Consider the following 18,425-nt stretch of genomic DNA (forward strand, 5'->3'; position numbering starts at 1 on the left):
TATTTGTCGTTTTTATCTGTTGAACTGTAAGATGCTTGAGGTTAGGAATCATGTTTTATTTATCTTTGTATCCTAAGCAACTGGTATAGTGCCTGTTGAATGCTGTAGGTTCTCAGGTGTTTATTGAAGGTATTACTGAGTCTACTCTTAGAGAAGCAAATTCTGCTGCTGGATAGCATTATGTTTTAAGTGAGCCAACACATGTCTGACTGCATACTGATGATTGTAATTTACTTTTCCCTTTTTGCCTTATATACCTCTGTTTTCTCTGACTTCTTTATATACAGTCAGCTCTTGAATATTTGCTCCAGTGGAGGGAAACAGAGGCATGGATAATCCAAAGTGAAATAATTCCCAAAACATTTATATTTGGCTTTGGGTACTTACCTTTGAATGTGGGTATGTCTGTTATTTGAATTAACTATAACAATATAAAGCCATGCTCTGAAGACCTAGAGCAAGAGAAGCTATCCAGCATCCTTCCCTGCAGTCCATTCATTCCATGCTGGGACTAGACATGCAAAACACTAATGTAAGCAGTGCAGTCCTCTCTCATATTTTCCCTTAATAATAATAATAATAATGATACTAAAATGTTTTATAGCACCTTAGAATTAGGCTTTTGGTATACTTTTTCATATATTCTATTATTTAATCCATGCAGTAATCCAGTGAAGTAGACAAGGCAGATACTGTCCCTTATAGATAAAGAAGCTTAGAGAGGGTGAGTAACTTAATCAGGGTCACATGGCTAGGAAGAAATAGTCTTAGCTTTAACCTCAAGCCTTTCATTCCTAGTCCAATGCCTTTGTATGATGCCAAAGCACATGTTTTTCATGATATTTCCTCATAGGCTGTTTCTCAAATACATGGGGTATGTATAGTCAAATGGTTAGTGTTGGTAGGCTGTTGTGTTTTCCATTGTCCACAGCAAATATAATTTCTGAATACCTAATGATAAGTCTTGTATCAGCTCCCTTTAAGGAAATTCTCAGTATTATTAAACTCTCCATGCAGTGCAATGAATTTATATAACCCCTCTCATAATCTTTGTAAACATACATCCGGCTCAATGAGCCCCTGAAAAGAAGAAATCATGTTTAGTGTAGATTTGCTTGTTTTATAGTTGTTGAAGGGTGATGCAGTCCTTTCTAGGTTTTGAGATTTAAGTTTTGACCTTTGTGTTCGTGACTTTCTAAAGTTAAACCAGAGCATAGAAATAGCTAGGGAATGCACCCTTTTAATATTCATATAATTTGCTTTAACTGCTAATTATCCATTAATAACTTAACATATAACTGATATCAGTGCAAAAATGTAAGATTACATGTGAGTAAATATCAAGTTTAATTTCATTTAATTGGTATGAGCATTTAAAATAAACGAAAGACTTCTCCAGTTATAGTTTATACTTGCCCTTTCCAAGTACTTGATGTTTAACTTTTTGTTATGCAGTGATATTTTAACAGTAATGTAATGATTAATTTTCTAAAGCAGATATTATCTTCACTTTTGTAGGTTACCATTCGAGCTTCAGTTGGACCTCTTCAATCAGGATCTTCAACCACACCTTCCATTAGTGCAAGCACTTCTACCCTTCAGCTCTCACCTCCAAGGACTAAAAATATAACTGCTAAAAGTCCCACAAAATCCAACACAAATAAACCTAATATAACTAAATCCATTGCAAGTAAACCTAATCCAAGTAAGCCTAATGGAAATAAACCTAAATACAAATCAAAAATATCTAATCTGCAAAAGAAACAAAGCACATTGGCTAGTAGCAATAAAAAAAGTAAAGTCAATACAGCATTGAGGAATTTAAGGTAAACTTTTATTCTTGATACCCAATACTAATTTAATATTAATTAGTAACTGAGCACGAACATGATAAAAATTTTATTTAATATAAATTTACCCTATTACACAACCCTCTAGTACATTTATATGCTGTCACTTAATGCCAACAAATAATAAAAAATGTTTTTGTAACTGTTGAACAGTACTTGAATTACTATCTTTTTATATTCATTATAAAATATTACAGTATTTTATAATATTTTTAATGTTCATTCAACATAAAACACTGGGGTTTTGTGTTGTGCTTATATCTTGATCTTTGAATGGTTAATTTAATCCCTTTTATTCCAGTAAGAAACACTAGATGATAATAAATTGGTTTATACCTACTCTAGCTGTTGTTCAGTAGCAGATTTTTCAAATTATAAATCCCTGTTTGAAGTTGTTAAACACCTTAGCTTTAATTAACAGACCATTAATAAGGCTCTCCTTTATTATTTTTTGTCTTAAAATATATTTTTATCATTTTCTTTGTATCTCTATAAGGTATCGTCGGGGAGTTCACAAGTGCATTGAGTGTTATTCTGAAATAAAAGATTTTGCAAACCACTTTCCTACATATGTCCACTGTAGTTTTTGCAGATACAACACTAGCTGTAGCAAATCCTATGTGAATCATATGATGAGGTAAGATGAGTTAAACATCTATAATTGCCAATGAAAATTACAGTTTAGCAAGTTTTTGTTGAAAACAGTTGCCCTAGTATAAGTCAGTTTTGCGCTTCGAGAAACAATTAGAGAACTTCTAAGGTGATTCCTGGTACTATTTTTCAGCATAGTAATTCATAAAGTTCCTGGAAACTTGAATTGTAAGAACAGTTAGAGTACTGAAATTAAGATAGATATGTTAGGGAAAATAGTTTTCCTATGGGAATTTTTTATCCTATAGAACTTTCAAATGCGGTTACTTCCAAAGACAGAAAACTAATGTCACATGGTAAAGAATAAAGAATTGGCCACGATTGAGTGACTAAAACTTTCACTTTTCACTTCCTCATGAAGCATACATGTAATCTCACGAGTGGTGTTTTCTTCAAAGCAGTTACTTTGTGATTCCAGGATTTTCAGTGATCTTAGATATTTTATTGGATCTTGTTTCTCTTTCTTTCTCTCTCTCTTTTTCTCTATAATCCATTCAGTCTGTCTGACCATCCATCCATCAGGCCATCCATCCTTGCATTCATTCAGTGAAATGAGAGACTATTTCATTATTGCCACTGTTGGAATTATTTTTCATTAATTCATTCAGTTTAGATAACTTGAGTATTTATTCCATGCAGAGAAAACTTATACAGCCTATGTTGTCTTCATTGGTATCGCATTAGTTGAGGTATCCTTCAGGATGGATTTTTATTTTTAAAAAAATAGTCAAAAATTGTTCCAATATAAGCCAGTTAGGTTGATTATTCACAGTGAAGTTTTGCTTTTTTTTTTTTTCCCCAAAAGTTAGAATTAGAGAATAACTAACAAAAGTGATTTTTATACAGATCACAACATGACCTTTGTGTTACTTTCAGGTCATAATCAGCTGCTCCTTTAAAAGGACACTTCCATGTTTCTTGGTGGCTTTAGCACCTCTCTCACAGTTTTTTGATAACTAGCCCTTGATAACTAGCCTGAGTTCATGGTCCCTGATTTCTTCAGTGCCAATGCATTATATCAACTTTAAAGTTGTTGTGCTCCCTTTCTTACCACAATACTATTTTAATCTTATATATGGTTCGTTTCTTTTGAATTCCCATTTCCCCATGACTTTCTGGGCTTTGAAGTCCTTTTTCTGGTCCAGTAGCACTTATCTAACTTTATAGTCATCCTCACCCTCAGGGTCATCTGTTTTGACTGTTGCTTTCTTTTTATTCTAGAATCTTTTACATATTTAGTCTTGCTTACCTGGCTTAAAGGCCAAAGACGTAAACATCTTCTACTGAACTTTAGTATTCTTGCCTGGAGAATCCCAGGGACGGCGGAGCCTGGTGGGCTGCTGTCTATGGGGTCGCACAGAGTCGGACACGACTGAAGCGACTTAGCAGCAGCAGCAGCAGCAACTGAACTTTATGTTCATTCTAAACTACCAAATAGTGCTTGATTCAGATCAACTCTGATTCATGATCTTTAACTTGAATTGGGACCTGTCTTTTTATTTTTAAAAATAAGTATACATTTTTATTCTTATCTGTAATAGCTTATTAACGCTTTATTTTAAATTCTCTTAGTTGTCACCCTGGCCTACTATAATTACTCGGTTGGAGTCTGTCCTTTTAATTAATCTTTTCAGTCTCAAGTATTTTTCCTGTTACCTTCATCCAGGCATTGATGTCAGAAATCACACATGTTCCACTTCACAGTTAACCCTGCCCCTTATCTCCTCTAGTTCTTCCACAACTTCTTTCAGTTAATTTACAACTTCGTCTCTGTCAGGTTCCTTTTCTTACAAATGATTTCAAGTATTTTTTTTAAGATGAGGAATATTTGTCCGTACTGCTTACTTTTCCTTATTTCTTGACTTATTACCATGAACATTTGTAAAAAGTATTTGTTACTAGCATTTTCATGATTCATTTCCTGCCCCTTATCTCCTCTAGTTCTTCCACAACTTCTTTCAGTTAATTCACAACTTCGTCTCTGTCAGGTTCCTTTTCTTACAAATGATTTCAAGTATTTTTTTTAAGATGAGGAATATTTGTCCGTACTGCTTACTTTCCTTATTTCTTGACTTATTACCATGAACATTTGTAAAAAGTATTTGTTACTAGCATTTTCATGATTCATTTCTTTACCATCATCTTCACCTAACACTGCCCCTTTAAAGATTATCTGTCAAGTTCTTATCTCTGTATTCATTTTTTTCACTCTTATCACTCTATGAGTTCTTTAGAGTCATTGTTGTCACTCACTTTTGAAACTATTCTCCTGAGCTTTTGTTTAATTATTAACACTATTTTTCTTCTTCCTTTTTGCCTACTCCTGTTTCATTGCCTTTTCTTCCTTCATCTCTTCTCACCTCTTTACATTTCCTTACTTGGTAATGTAATCACTGTCACTTTTACCTTTCAACTTTAAATCTTCCAGTTTCAGTCCTTAGTTTTCCTAAGATATAACCTCTATGCTTCTAATTATTTTTATAGATTTTTTTTTAACTTTGACTCACTAGCATCTAGAAAGAACATAAATAAACCAAGCATTCTCATCTTTCCAGAATTGACATGACTACTGTCCAGACACTCTCAGGGCATCATTTGTGTGGATGTGAAATACCAGCTGGAAAAAAATGCACTGTTGCAAGTTTCTTAAGCTTGTGTAGTTCTATTGATCTGCCACTGTGCATCACAGCTTCTTGAGATACCACCTTCTGCTTTCTGCCTCTCTGCCTCCCACCTGCTGCAGTGGACTGCACCTGTAATCCATTTTCTCTAAAGCAGGCCCTGACATCCTTTGTTGAGACTACTTCTGTGTGGAAAGTCTTTTGTTCTTTGACCAATACATTGCCGCCCCAGTGCAGCTTTAATTCTGCGCTTAGTTTGTAAGGGATCAAGTCAGAAAAATTTTTAAGTTTTCTTAGGCCAAGGATCATTCTGTTACTCCCTCTCCCATTTATCATAGGCTTCTCATTTGTCTTATAAAACTTCCAAATGCATTCTATTCCAAAACATCCCCAATTAGCCTATCTCCCTTTATTATGTCTAGTTGTGTAATACAACTATTATCTCCTTGAGAAGGAGCTCTTTATGTTTACCATGTCATCTAGCACATTACAGACAGCAAGTGAGAGCCATTACTGTAATTATAAAAAAGGCTTTAATAAAATCTCAAGAGTATATTAAAAAAATCTTAACACAGTTGGAACATCTTTGAAATAAGACTCTTACAAAGAAGAGCATCATTAAACATTAATTTTAATGATTTTTTTTGAAGTAGCATTATTTAGGTTTGATTAAATTATTGCACCTTATTTGCTAATAGCTTTTAGGTGGCAGTAGAAGTCACCTGAAAAAAATGAATTGCTGTGTGATATTGCTATTCTTCAACAGTATTTATAAGAAAGAAGGCTTTTTCTCTACATGTAATAGAATTAAGGTCACAGACAATTACTTAATATTTTTTTCTGGCAGAGTTTATTTACTATTTACTAAGAAGTATGGTAAACTGGTGGTGAAGAATCTGACAAATCTGGATTTGAAAACAAAACTCACCATTTATTACATGTGCCATTTTGGGCAAGTTGCTTAACTGATTCCCATTTTCCTTTTCTTGAAGAGAAAGTTATTGTCATTATTAGGGAAATGTACTTAAAATGTTTAATAAAATGATTTGCTCTTAGGAGATATTCAAGTAATTATAGGTATTATTTCTAAATTGTCATTATTAGATACTGTAGATAAAGCTCTTGCCTTTAATTTTCACAATTTAGTAGGAGAGATATATTTACCTAGCTTAATGTGATAAATAAATGACTGTGAGCCCAGAGAAGGTAACAATGAATTCTTTAAACAAGAAATAAGAAGGTATTGTATAAATGACATTTTATTTACTATTTGAAGGATGATTTAAAAATTTTCCAAGGAAAAAGAAAGCTGGTATAGCAGTTTGTTCCTATACAATAATTAAGATTACTGAATTAATTTTTATAAGCTATGCTTTAGTTCATTATATATTTTATATAGATTTATTGGCATGAAATAATAGTCATTACAAGAACAGACAGATTATTGTGATTACTTCATAAATGGTCTCCTGTCCACAATCCACCACTTGGCCCCTTTTCCATTTTTTCCTTTCTTTTGTTACTAACATCTTATCAGATCATTTTTTGGCCTGAAATCCTTCACCTATCTAATATTAATAGGATGAAGTCCAGATTTTCTGGAGAATATGAGACCTTTTAATGTCTAATTCCTAACTACTTTTCCAGTGCCTTCAACTCTTATTTGCTTTTCCTGGAGTAAGTCAGTATAGAGACCTTCCTAACTGAAATACGCTACTGACTGTTAGCTGACTTCTCCATTTACCTTAAGCTTTCCCTCATGCAACCACAAAACTTTATATGTATCGCTGTTGACATTTATCTTGTGGTAATAATATATTTATGCGTATGTATTCACTTGTTGAACAGATGTTTATTAGGCATTTCTTCTGAGCCAGCTGCTTTTTGACTACCTTCCCCCACAAACTCTGGAACATGAATTCTAAGGCAGACAACCTGCCTTTCTTATTGTATCATTACCTTCTAGTCTAGTGTTTTAAATAGTAGGCATACTGTCAATACTGTTGTGTATTCCGTTTTGTATTTCTTTGGAAGTAAAGTTTTTACTTATACCAAATCAAGATTGTTAAGAAAAGATGGTCAAAGGGAGTTTTTTTCCCCTTCTAGTCTTATTGAGGTCTAATTTATATAAATAAAACTTACCTATTTTTAGAGAACAGCTTAATGAGTTTTGATAATTATATATAAGTATTAACAGGTGGTGAATTTTCAAAACCTAGATTTAAATGTTATATTTTACTGTATTATAATAAGAATCTTAACCTTTTTTCCCCTTTCTTAGATTATTTACATATTGTTATTAACTTCACTCAGGTCTAGAAGAAAGGTAGTTTTTTTCCCTCTTTATTTATGAGCTACACATTCACTTTTCCATTCCTATAATACTCAAAACTAGAAGAATGGAATTTGTATAATAAATATAGACAGTATAATTCATTTTAACAGACTGGGAACTTAAAACTGAATTCAGACAACAAAAATTTTAAAAGTACCAACATTTTAATAAGGTGTAAGTTAGACAGAAATGGAAACCATCAAAATACCCTAAAATGTAACTTTTTCCACTCCTCTTACCAAATAAAGCAATCTGTTTGAGGATAAGGAAGAAAGAGCTTTTAAAAGTTACCTTTAAATCTCATTTTAAAAACTAATTTACTTGGTTCACATTCTTTGGTAATCAGATAAAATCTTGGACATACTCCTCTGAGGAAATAACAGTTGTATGCACACATTTTTGTGTATAATTTCAGTGTTTCCCAACCTCCCTGATGGTCTCTCCCTAAAAAAATTATTCAATTATTTTTGTCATATTACATTGAATTTATAAACTCTATGGTAGTAATTATCCCCAGATTGAGGAAATGGCTTTTAGAAATCTTCTGAGGGTGTTTTCTGGGGATTAAAACTGTCAGAGTATGTATTTTCCAATACATGCAAGCTCTGCTTGTGATGATTATTTCTATCTGAGACTGAGAATTGACCTGGTGTGTTGGCTACTTTAGATTTATCATTGCAAGCTTCTGCTCTTCAAACTTTAGCTTGCATAAGAATTACTGAAAAAGCTTGTTAAAACAGCTTCCTGGACCTCACTGCCAGAGATTAATTCAGTAGGTTTGTGTGGGGCATAGACTTTGCATTTCTAAATAAGCTCCTAGATGATACTGATGTTATTAGTCTATGACTACATTTTTGTATGTGCTAAGTGGTACTGTGCTAAGCTAATCCTGGTTTTCTAGTATAGAAAAGCTTTCCTTATCAGATTTAAAAGAGTATATATAAAAGAAAGCTATTATCATTGGCTGCAAAGCTTGGTTAGGGGTTTTCTATCCTGTGCTTAGAGGGGGCATTGTTTTAGCTCAAGAGTTCTGTTTTAATTTGTTCTTGTTTTAAAGTCTACTGATAATTGCAAAGAGCTCTCTAAATGCTTGATTTTACAAATGGTAAACAGTGGCCTTTAGCTCAAGTACTGTTACTTCCAAGATCATTTGGATTCTTCTTCCCTTCCTCAATACAAACATGTTAAGTTAGAAAAAGATTTTTCTAAATAATTATTATTGGTAACTGTACTTCTTATGGCAAAAATGTTATTAGCAAAAATTTTAAATTGTTTTCAACTCTTTTAGCAGTTCAAAAAAAGAATTTCATGTGACTTTTTTCTTATACTCTAGAGTATGTGAAGGTGAGGTACTGATCAAATGAGAATATGCTTAGCAAAATACATTTCACTGGTAAATAGATAAATTTATGTTAAAATACTGAATTAAACAAGATTATTTATATCATGATATTTTATTCAAAACTAGAAATTTAAGTATAGACTTGATGTATAGCTATAAATTAATATGACTTACCATATAGTAAAATTAATAAAATCTATTTTGTCTCTCTCAGCTTTCATAGTAATCGTCCAAGTAAAAGGTTTTGTATCTTTAAGAAGTATTCAGAAGATCTCAGGTAACTAGTTGATCTTTTAAATTTTTTTCTATTGAAAAATTCTATGACTTAAATCTGCTACATATATCATGTTTATAAAGATGCAGTTTATATATCATGCAATTCACGTGTTTAAGTTGTACAATTAATAGTTTTTGGTATATTCACAGGGTTGTGCAGTCACCACAGTTAATTTTAGTACATTTTTATCACTTGAGGAAGATGCTCTATACCCATTAATGGTTATGTTTATTTCCTTCCAACTCCTTTTATCCTTAAGCAACTGCTAATCTACTTTCTGTCTATATAGATTTGCCTATTCTGGACATTTCATGTAAATGGAATGATAAAATATATGATCCTTTGTGTCTTCCATTTAGTATGTTTTCAAGAGTTACCCATATTGTTGTGTATATCAGTGCTTCTTTTTCTTATTGCTGAATAATATTCTACTGTATGTATATTATAGTTTGTTTATCCATTTAGGTTATTTTAACTTTGAAGCCATTATAAATACTGATGTTGTGAACATTTGTGTACTCATTTTTGTCTGCACATGTCTTTTCATTTTTCTTCAGTATGTATCTAGGATTAGAATTGCTGGGTTATATGGTAACTCTATGTTGAACTTTTGAGGAACTGCCAGACTGTTTTACAAAGTACCTGATTAGTCTATATTCTGTCACTAAGTTTGTTTCAGGGGTGACCAGTGGTGTCAAAATTAAGTTCTATGTATTTGCATTGTAAAATGAGAACAAAAAGTAGGGCTTTCCAATAATATTTGAATAGTGAAAAGGCCTAAAATATGCAGTAAAGTGACACTTTCTCAGTTTTGAAGTAAATTTCTTAAGCCACTGAAATTCTTGAAATTAGTACATAGTCATTTTAAATTTTACTTTTTCAGATTAAGGAGAGTGTGCTACTTGCTTATTGTGCAGAAAGAACTGTTGGTGAATATTTCTAAAAGCATTGATTTTACCACACAGTTAATTGAGAATCCACTGAGCACCATGTTTTTCATATTCTTCTGCATTGTTTAGAACCCACTGCTCTTTATTATTTTGTCTATGTTGCCAGTGCTACTTGAAATATCAGTATCTTTGCTGCACCAAGCTAATATATACAGATATGGTTAACCAGTACTTGTTTTGATATGTTGGGTTAGTGGAAAATCTGGAAGAGAGGATGGTATTATGTCTCAGAGCCTTTGTACTTTTTATTCTCTGTGACTGGTTTGCTTTTCCCCAGACTTCTGTACGGTTAGCTTCTTTATCGCTTTTGGGTCTTCTGTTGTATCATCTCTCCTATGCTTTACCCTAGTGTCTTTTATCTCCCCTTTATAGATCATTTTTTTCTGGATTATCTTTCATCATCTCATACACTGTATACTTTATTTTCTGTGTCCTCTTGCTAGAATGTGTGTGGTTTGGATTTTTATTTAGGTAAGGCATTGATAGTAATTAGGCACTTGGTAGATATTTGTTGAATAAATAAATGTATATATTTAAGGTGACTTATATTTGGCAATAGGTCCCATCAATGATTTTGGACCAGTGGTTCACAGGGAGAGGAAAATTTGATTCAGTTTAAAAAAATATATTAGTACCAATTTTAAAACATTTACTAACTTCAAGGCAATAGATTAAGTCATATTAGGTGTTGCCTATATTGAAAATTCTTATAAGAATGAAGAGTTTTATTACATTCAGAAGAAGTTTTGTTTGATTTTTACCTCACTGTTTTTAAGCTCCATTGTGTTTGGTTTTTAAAAAATAACCTACATGATTTTAAAGCTCTGGTATGTTTTCTCTCAACTTGAATAGGTCTCAGATTGAAAATTTGTCAATTTCTGTGAATGGAACATACAAACTTATAACTACATAGAACAGTAATTTTTGTAATTATTCTTTTATTGGAATGGAATATTCATTTTTTAGATATTTACTACATATTAAGTCTGTAATATAGCAGATTCTGTAAGTTCAGTCCAGTTCAGTCGCTTAGTTGTGTCTGACTCTTTGCGACCCCATGAATCGCAGCATGCCAAGCCTCCCTGTTCATCACCAACTCCCAGAGCTTACCCAAACCCACGTCCATCGAGTCGGTGATGCCATCCAACCATCTCATCCTCTGTCGTCCCCTTCTTCTACTGCCCCCAATCCTTCCCAGCATTAGGGTCTTTTCCAATGAGTCTATGAAGATAATAGTAATAATGAGGAAGTCTTGGAACCAACCTTCAGAGAAGGTACATTTTATTGGGTGGGAGATAAGAAGTGAATGTAAATAACCACAGTAAATAGGGAATTTAATAAGTGCACTGAAGATTACGTTTTTCAAAGAGAAGTGAGATTACTTTACTTGGAATGATTTACATAGGTGTTAATTTACTTGGTTTTCAAGGATGAGTATTGTTTATACTGATAGAAGAATTTGATAAAGTTCCTTTAAGCTGAACAGACTAAATTTTATTAGTTTCATTTGTATTTCAGTTACCTTTAAACAATTTAACATCATTTAACATCACTTGTATGTTAAATCTTATTTGATTTTCTTTTAAATAGTTCTTCAGATGCTTGATCCACAAGCTCCCAAGTGCTTAACTCTAACAAATATAATAAACATAGTGGTTTTCTAAGTTCTCTGAAACATTCACATGTTTTTGCAGGCTTAACAATATTTTAAACTAAAACTAAAATGTTTAAGCACATTTTAAATTAGAGTCTTAATTTTACATACTATAATATGCAGTTACGTTTAAATACTTCAAATAGCAAATGCTACACAGTTTGATTCAATAACTGTAAAACTATTCCTAAATTCAACAAAAAGTATTGATGACTATGGGAATTGTTTCCTAACCTTTTTAAAAATTTATAATCACTACATATTTCATTTAAGAACTACGTTACCCAGTTAAGTTTTGTTAAGGGAACCAGTAGTTTAGGTTCAAGCAAGTGGGCCAGTTGACATTACTGAGATGCTGAAGAATTCAGACTTTGAACTTTAGTAGTGACTTAGCCCTTCAGTTAATTGTTACATGAGAATCATACCAGCCTTGGATGCTTGTGGTGAGAATAAACTAAATAATGTATGGGAAAATCTTTAACACATAGTATACAATGATAGGTGGTTCAGTGGTAAAGAACCCGCCTGCCAAGCAGGAGGCGTGGGTTCAATCTCTGGGTCAGAAAGATTCCCCTGGAGAAGAAAATGACAACCCACTCCAGTATTCTTGACTGGGAAATTCCATGGACAGAGGTTTGGTGGGCTATATAGTTCATGGGGTCGCAAAGAGTCAGACATGACTTAGCAACTAAACAGCATCAGCATGCAATGGTAGCATCTACAACATGATGTATTTTTAGAACTTTCTCATTTCTAATTTTTTCCTCACCTAGATAAACACTAGATAAATGTTCCACTAGAGACAGACTGTATTTCTTAGTCATCATTATATTCACAATACAATATACTAGTAGTGTAGTATGTGTAAATGTAACCTTATTAAATATATATTGACTTGTATATATATTGTACATTTATATATACTATACTTTTGTTTTGAAGATGGGCATAGGGTTCCCTGGTGTTTTAAATGGTAAAAAATATGCTTGCTAATGCAGGAAACTGGGATTCAATCCCTGGGTCAGGAAGAACCCCTGGAGGAGGAAGTGGCAACCCACTCCAGTATTCATTCTTGCCTGGAGAATCCCATGGACAGAGAAGCCTGACAGGCTACAGTCCATGGGGTTGCAAAGGGTTGGACACAACTGAGTAACTAACACACAAATAGGCACAGATAGATTGTGACTTGTCAGAGTGACACATGTTAGTGCAACCAAGACTAGACTGTAGGTCTCGACTTTTTAGCTGTTAGTAACTGGTATGAGGGAGAAAAGTTTATAAAACAAAAATACTTTCTGTCAGTAAATGGTAGTATAATTTGAATATGAAGAGTGACAAACACTTGTATGCCATTTTCTAAAGAAACATTTCAGTTCTATCAGGTTTATATAACAAAAATTGGAGTGACAGTTATGACACAAAGAGCCAATCATGAAAAACTATTCATTGAACTGGTGTGTGGGTTTTCATAAAAGATAAAAATGTTTTCTTTTATACTATTTGCTTTGTTTTTTATAGGGGCATTACTCTAGTGTGCCTTAATTGTGATTTCCTAACTGATGTTTCTGGCTTAGATAATATGGCTACACACTTAAGTCAACATGAAACTCATACTTGTCAAGTTGTAGTAGAGAAAGGTACGTATATATAATTGTGTTACTTCAGATTTTTGCTATTTATTCTAGTATTTTTGGTCAGCCACAGTATGTTCTCTTTACTAAATCGTTTTCTCACTCATCATATTTCATATACTGTTTTAAATATAAAACTTTTCTTCTAATTTCAGTTTCTGTTTGTATCCCAACTTCTGAACATCTTTCTGAGTAAGTTTAATTTTTATTCAGTGCATTTTACTTTGATGGATTTTAGCACTACTGCATTTTTAAATGTATCATTAATAGAAATGAAAAATATTAAAGTATTTTGTTTTTTTTTTAAAGCTGCTTGTTGAAATAGGTTCCTGCTCTTTGGAGCTCGTGACCTGGTGCAAGACAAGTTGGAATTTCCTAAGTTCAAAGTTCTGAGATGTTTTCTTACACAAAGGCAGTTAAGCAGCCAAGTTCATGACATTAGCTCTCATTATTCAGCTCTTTTCAGCTTCAAATGGGACTAGGTTCTTATTCCACCTTATCTTTGTGTCAGGTTGACATTTCTTAACATTCATTTTTTCTTTTTTTCTCCAGTTGGCTCTCTCCAAAAATAACTTTCGTTGCTTTGGTCATTTCTTACTTTGCTTAAAATAATTTGTGTTTTTCTCTGCTGTACTTGCCTTCAGAATAATATGTTCCGAAAGATATGGCTGTCTGTCTTTTTGTCTGTTTTGTCTGCTTTTGTAATTTCTTATAAATCTTAAGTTTTTAGGCCGGACGATTGTCGTTTCCTCATTCGTTGTCTGTCATTGTGCTATTTTTCTTATTTTTCAGATGGAGAAGCAGCCCAGAGATATCAAAAAATGTCCAGGGTACACCTGGACAGTGTCCCCCTTCGATGAACACAACTGATGCCTGTTCTCTCTTTCCAAGGAATGTGACTAATTTGACTGTGGGGCCTGCTCTAGGTTGTGGTCTCAGGAAATCCGATCTTGGGAAGACTCCCTTCCTTCATGGCTGGCCTTCCGTAAGGCTGATGCTGATATAGCCAGTGATGGTCTTAAAGCCCACCTGTTGAGCATAGCTTCCCAGTGGGGGCTTTGGCTCTTGATCTTAAGCTTTTGGGTCACTTCTGGCTGAAAAAATAAAATCTGTGCTTCAACATCCTGGTTGAAGTTTAGTCATTTTGGCTGCTGCCCTTTAATCTTCCTCTAGCATGACTACATCCAAGGAATACAAAAGCTCTGGTTATTAGGAAATGCTTATTTTCATGTCCTTGGAACAACAGGTCTCTACAATTATGTTCCAAAATTTTACTTGCTTTTACTGTTATTTAAAATATATTACCCAGGAGTAAGTTTTTCAGCAATATCAGTTGTCAAATTTTTTATTTTAAAAAATTTATTTTAATTTTAATAGATTGGTTTTATGTTCTCCAAATTTATTGATGTCTATTTTTATATCCTTTTCTTTAAAAATGTTGTTTAGTGTTTGCTTTGTTTTGTTAAGAACTTCAAAATATCCCCTAGAATTCTCTATAGATTTCCTATAGCTGCTTATTTATAGTTTCTTAATTTAATTTGGATGTTGTTCAGACCATTAGACATTATAATATGTTCTTTCTTATTTCAGGATTATTATTAATATTGTCTTAATAGTTGTGAATTCTAAGATATAAAGAATTGACAACACCTCTTCTTGCAGACCTTAAAACAAGTTTTAAAGTTACATATTTGTACATCTAATACATAATATCTACTTAGCCATTTTAATAGTTCATCTGGTAATGTTAACATTAAAAGCTATGGAGGCCAATAATGCATTTGTTTCTATCATATATAAAATGTATTTCCACATAAATATATTTCAAGAATTTGACTTTTGTTTATTTTACATACATGGACTATAGCTCTAATGAACAATTTTGATGGTATTATTTTCTTTTAATAAAAATTATATTGTTTAAGTGCCTCAGGAATTATTTACTAATAAAGGATTTCATATAAAAGATATAGATTTAATCATATAAATAGGAGCATTGCTTTTATTGTTTCATGGAAGTCCTATCATTTGGCCTGCACACTGAGAGCTGTATCTACTTAGTGAATCTTGCATTTTTTTCCCCCGGCACAACTGAAAGGTCATTTCTTTATATTATACTAGTTTACTGAATTTTAATGACACGCAAAGTACCTTTTATGATCTTATTTGTCATAAGGGTTAGGCAGGCTCCGAAAGTGTGACTCTATCATGTTTTTTACTGTAAAATCAGAACTTCTTCAGTTTTATTTTGAAACAGATTTGAAGCCAGTTTAGATGACTACTTATTATGTAATGTGCTTCTTGCTATAATGATAGAAAATTTGAACCCATTAATTTAAAATTTCCAAACTAATTTCTACTGTAAATGAATAATTTTTCAAAAGCTCTGAAAGTGGCTTATCTCTTAGTAGGTGGATTTGGTGTTAATGCTAGTCTTTGTTTCCTTATTTGTCTCTGGGAGGTTTTGTCATTTCACCCTCATTCTACCCAGTTTTTAAAAAAAAATTTAAATTTTGCCCAGAAACAACTTCTTTACATTTTTAACATAGGTTCCTTTTTCATTTATGGATATTTGCTCTACCTTGGCTATAGTTAAAAAAAAATATGAGAAATTGTATTCTTGGTGTAATGATGTAGGAGTACTGCTTTATGTTCTTCCATAGGACTGTATCTTGTAATATCAGGTTCATTTTCTTCAAGTTTAAATTCTTAAAGTTCTATCACCTATAACTTCATTTTAAAAAAATGGTTCAAATAAAACACCTTAGGCAGTTAGTACAAAAACGTGTTTATTATAGGCAGTTGGTCGAATTTTAATTTTGTGCTAACAAGTTTTATCTTGAGCCTGATCTTGCCTTGCTATCAGGTTATTCTGACTGTTTTATTCACCTGATCAGAAATTACCATTGCATGCATGTGTGCTTTTGGTTACCATTGAATAAAAAGTGAGATTGGCTCACAGTAAGTCCATTGCTATTTTGAGACCCTTAGTTACCCTGTTTGTGAAATGTGAGTGCTGATTGTTCCAGAGTTCTGAGAGTCTGTTGTTCAATATTGTTTATTCTTACATTCCATTATTTGTTCTTATGATGAGATGAATTGAGAAAGCTACTATGTATCCTTATCCCCATTAGCAGAAATAGAGACTCTGACCTTGAGAAAATAAAATGTTGATGTTATTCCTTAGCACATTTAATTCTTTCATGTACTCTTATAAAAGTAGTTCTCTTACACTTCTATTAAAGAAGGTAATTAGGTCAGTTTTTCCCAAGTTCTGTACTGTAGAACTAATATCCATAATTTATTAAGTAGCGGGTAAAGTTTCCATGGTCAAATAAATTTAAGCAATGCAAGTTAAAGTTAAACTGATTCTTTGATACGGAATTTTTCATGCTGTATGTGGCCTGTGAATGTCTAAAGTGAAAAAATGAAGTGAAAGTGTTAGTTGCTCATTCATGTCCGACTCTTTGTGACCCCATGAACTGTAGCCTTCCAGGCTCCTCTGTCCATGGAATTCTCCAGGCAGTAGTACTGGAGTGGGTTGCCAATTCCTCCTCCAGGGGATCTTCTCAACCCAGGGATCAAACCCAGGTCTCCTGCACTGTGGGCAGATTCTTTACTGTCTGAGCTACCAGGGAAGCCCTAAGAGAATATTTATTTGACCTTAGAATTTTTTTCTGTGAATAATTATGAACTTCTTAATCTCCTTGAAACAGTGTGTGGAATACTGATCCGGAGTCCTTCAGATTTTTTGAACTGGGAAATTAAAAGCAGCTGTGTAGGGTGTTGCCCAAGATGGGTTTCTAGACATTTCACTTAGGTTATGAATCATTTGTAAGGTAGACTTTGTAAGTAGATGCTAGCAATGTACATTTTCATATTTTTAGAAATTATATCAGAAAAAAGATAACCTCCTTATTATGTTTGTAAAATCTATTAAGTGCATAGCAGAGATAGACCAGTTAATAGTTTATTCTGCCTCTGATTACAACAGCAAGGGATTTTTTTTGTTGGAGAGTATGGTTACTTTACATGATTTAACACTAAGAAGCTTAAGAATATCTCATTTATTTCTGGCTTCTTTCTGTAACTCTTTATGCTTAGCTTATCAGTCTACCCACTCACCTACTTTTCTTAAGACTTATTTTCAGCCATTTATTATCTGTTAAGGAGTTTCCTATGTAGTAAAGTTTTACTTCCTATTTAAACAGCATCAGGAGGTCTTCTTTGACACTAAGATGAGGCGATTTGAAACCCAGCTTCATTTTAAACCCTCTCAGACCCTTAAAGGTACAGTGTGGTATAGTGAGCACAGGCTCTGCAGTTCGTTGCCTAGTTTGGAGTTCCTACCCTGCTGTTTACCAAAACGTGTGACTCTTGGTAGGTTACAGATTCCTGTGCCTCGTTCCCCATTTGTAAAATGCATACAAACAACTACCTGTTCATAAACTGTAGAGGGAATTAAATGAGTTAATATATGTATATGGTATTTAGAAAGTGACTGGCACATAGGAAGCAGCACTATGTAAGTGTAAATTTATCGTCTTATTCTTACTACTTTTCATGATTTCACCTCTGCCTGCATTTTATTCAGATAGAATTATCCTAATCTTCAGCCTGCTTTTCATTCTAACTTCTCATACCATTTTCACAAATCATTTATGTGAAGTGTACCTAACCCAGTAAATATTTCTTAAGAGCCAATCATCTGAATCATGTATTAGTTATAACATTAGATTTTTAGTGTCTAAAGCTCAATAAACTTGTATTTTATAAAGAATGATTATGAATGCTCCTACGTTCACTTGTCTTAGTTTCCCCTAAATTATACTGCCTTATACTATATAGTTCTTATAGTATATACTTATACTATGAACTATATAGTTCATTTCATATTTTCAGCTTACCTCTCTGATTTTGAGATACTTGTAGAGCCTCACTCTAATCATTTTGGTACGTACCCACCTGGAAGAGCTTACCTTCCTCTACAAACATGGAGGAGCTATTATGGTTCTCTTTTTCTATATCATTTATTGAAATGTAGGAACCTACTGTTTTAATCCTCCACACTGAAAAATATCTTTATCCTTACTTCTGTATAGTGTTGAGAAAGT

The 18,425-nt window shown here is 33.0% G+C and overlaps 1 protein-coding gene across 50 annotated transcripts in view; it reads left to right on the forward strand.

Annotated features, from left to right (window-relative positions):
* ZNF280D (zinc finger protein 280D) overlaps positions 1-18,425 on the forward strand; it is a 329,643-nt gene that overhangs the window by 253,268 nt on the left and 57,950 nt on the right. For 32 of the 50 annotated variants that reach the window (XR_014059466.1, XR_014059467.1, XR_014059463.1 and 29 more), the window contains 5 exons: positions 1,519-1,826; positions 2,347-2,487; positions 9,014-9,076; positions 13,199-13,317; positions 13,467-13,503. Coding sequence is in view for 39 of the 50 variants with exons in the window: in XM_081510173.1 (XP_081366299.1) it covers positions 1,519-1,826; positions 2,347-2,487; positions 9,014-9,076; positions 13,199-13,317; positions 13,467-13,503 (668 nt within the window). In the remaining 11 variants the exon portion in view is untranslated. Of the gene's footprint in view, positions 1-1,518; positions 1,827-2,346; positions 2,488-9,013; positions 9,077-13,198; positions 13,318-13,466; positions 13,504-14,103; positions 14,432-18,425 lie in introns of those variants that run through there. The other 18 variants (XM_081510185.1, XM_081510183.1, XM_081510177.1 and 15 more) reach the window with 2 other exon arrangements.

This window comes from Giraffa tippelskirchi, chromosome 7, assembly GCF_054371585.1.
Source record: "Giraffa tippelskirchi isolate mGirTip1 chromosome 7, T2T-mGirTip1v1.2.pri, whole genome shotgun sequence".
In the NCBI taxonomy this organism is placed as follows: Eukaryota; Metazoa; Chordata; class Mammalia; order Artiodactyla; family Giraffidae; genus Giraffa; species Giraffa tippelskirchi.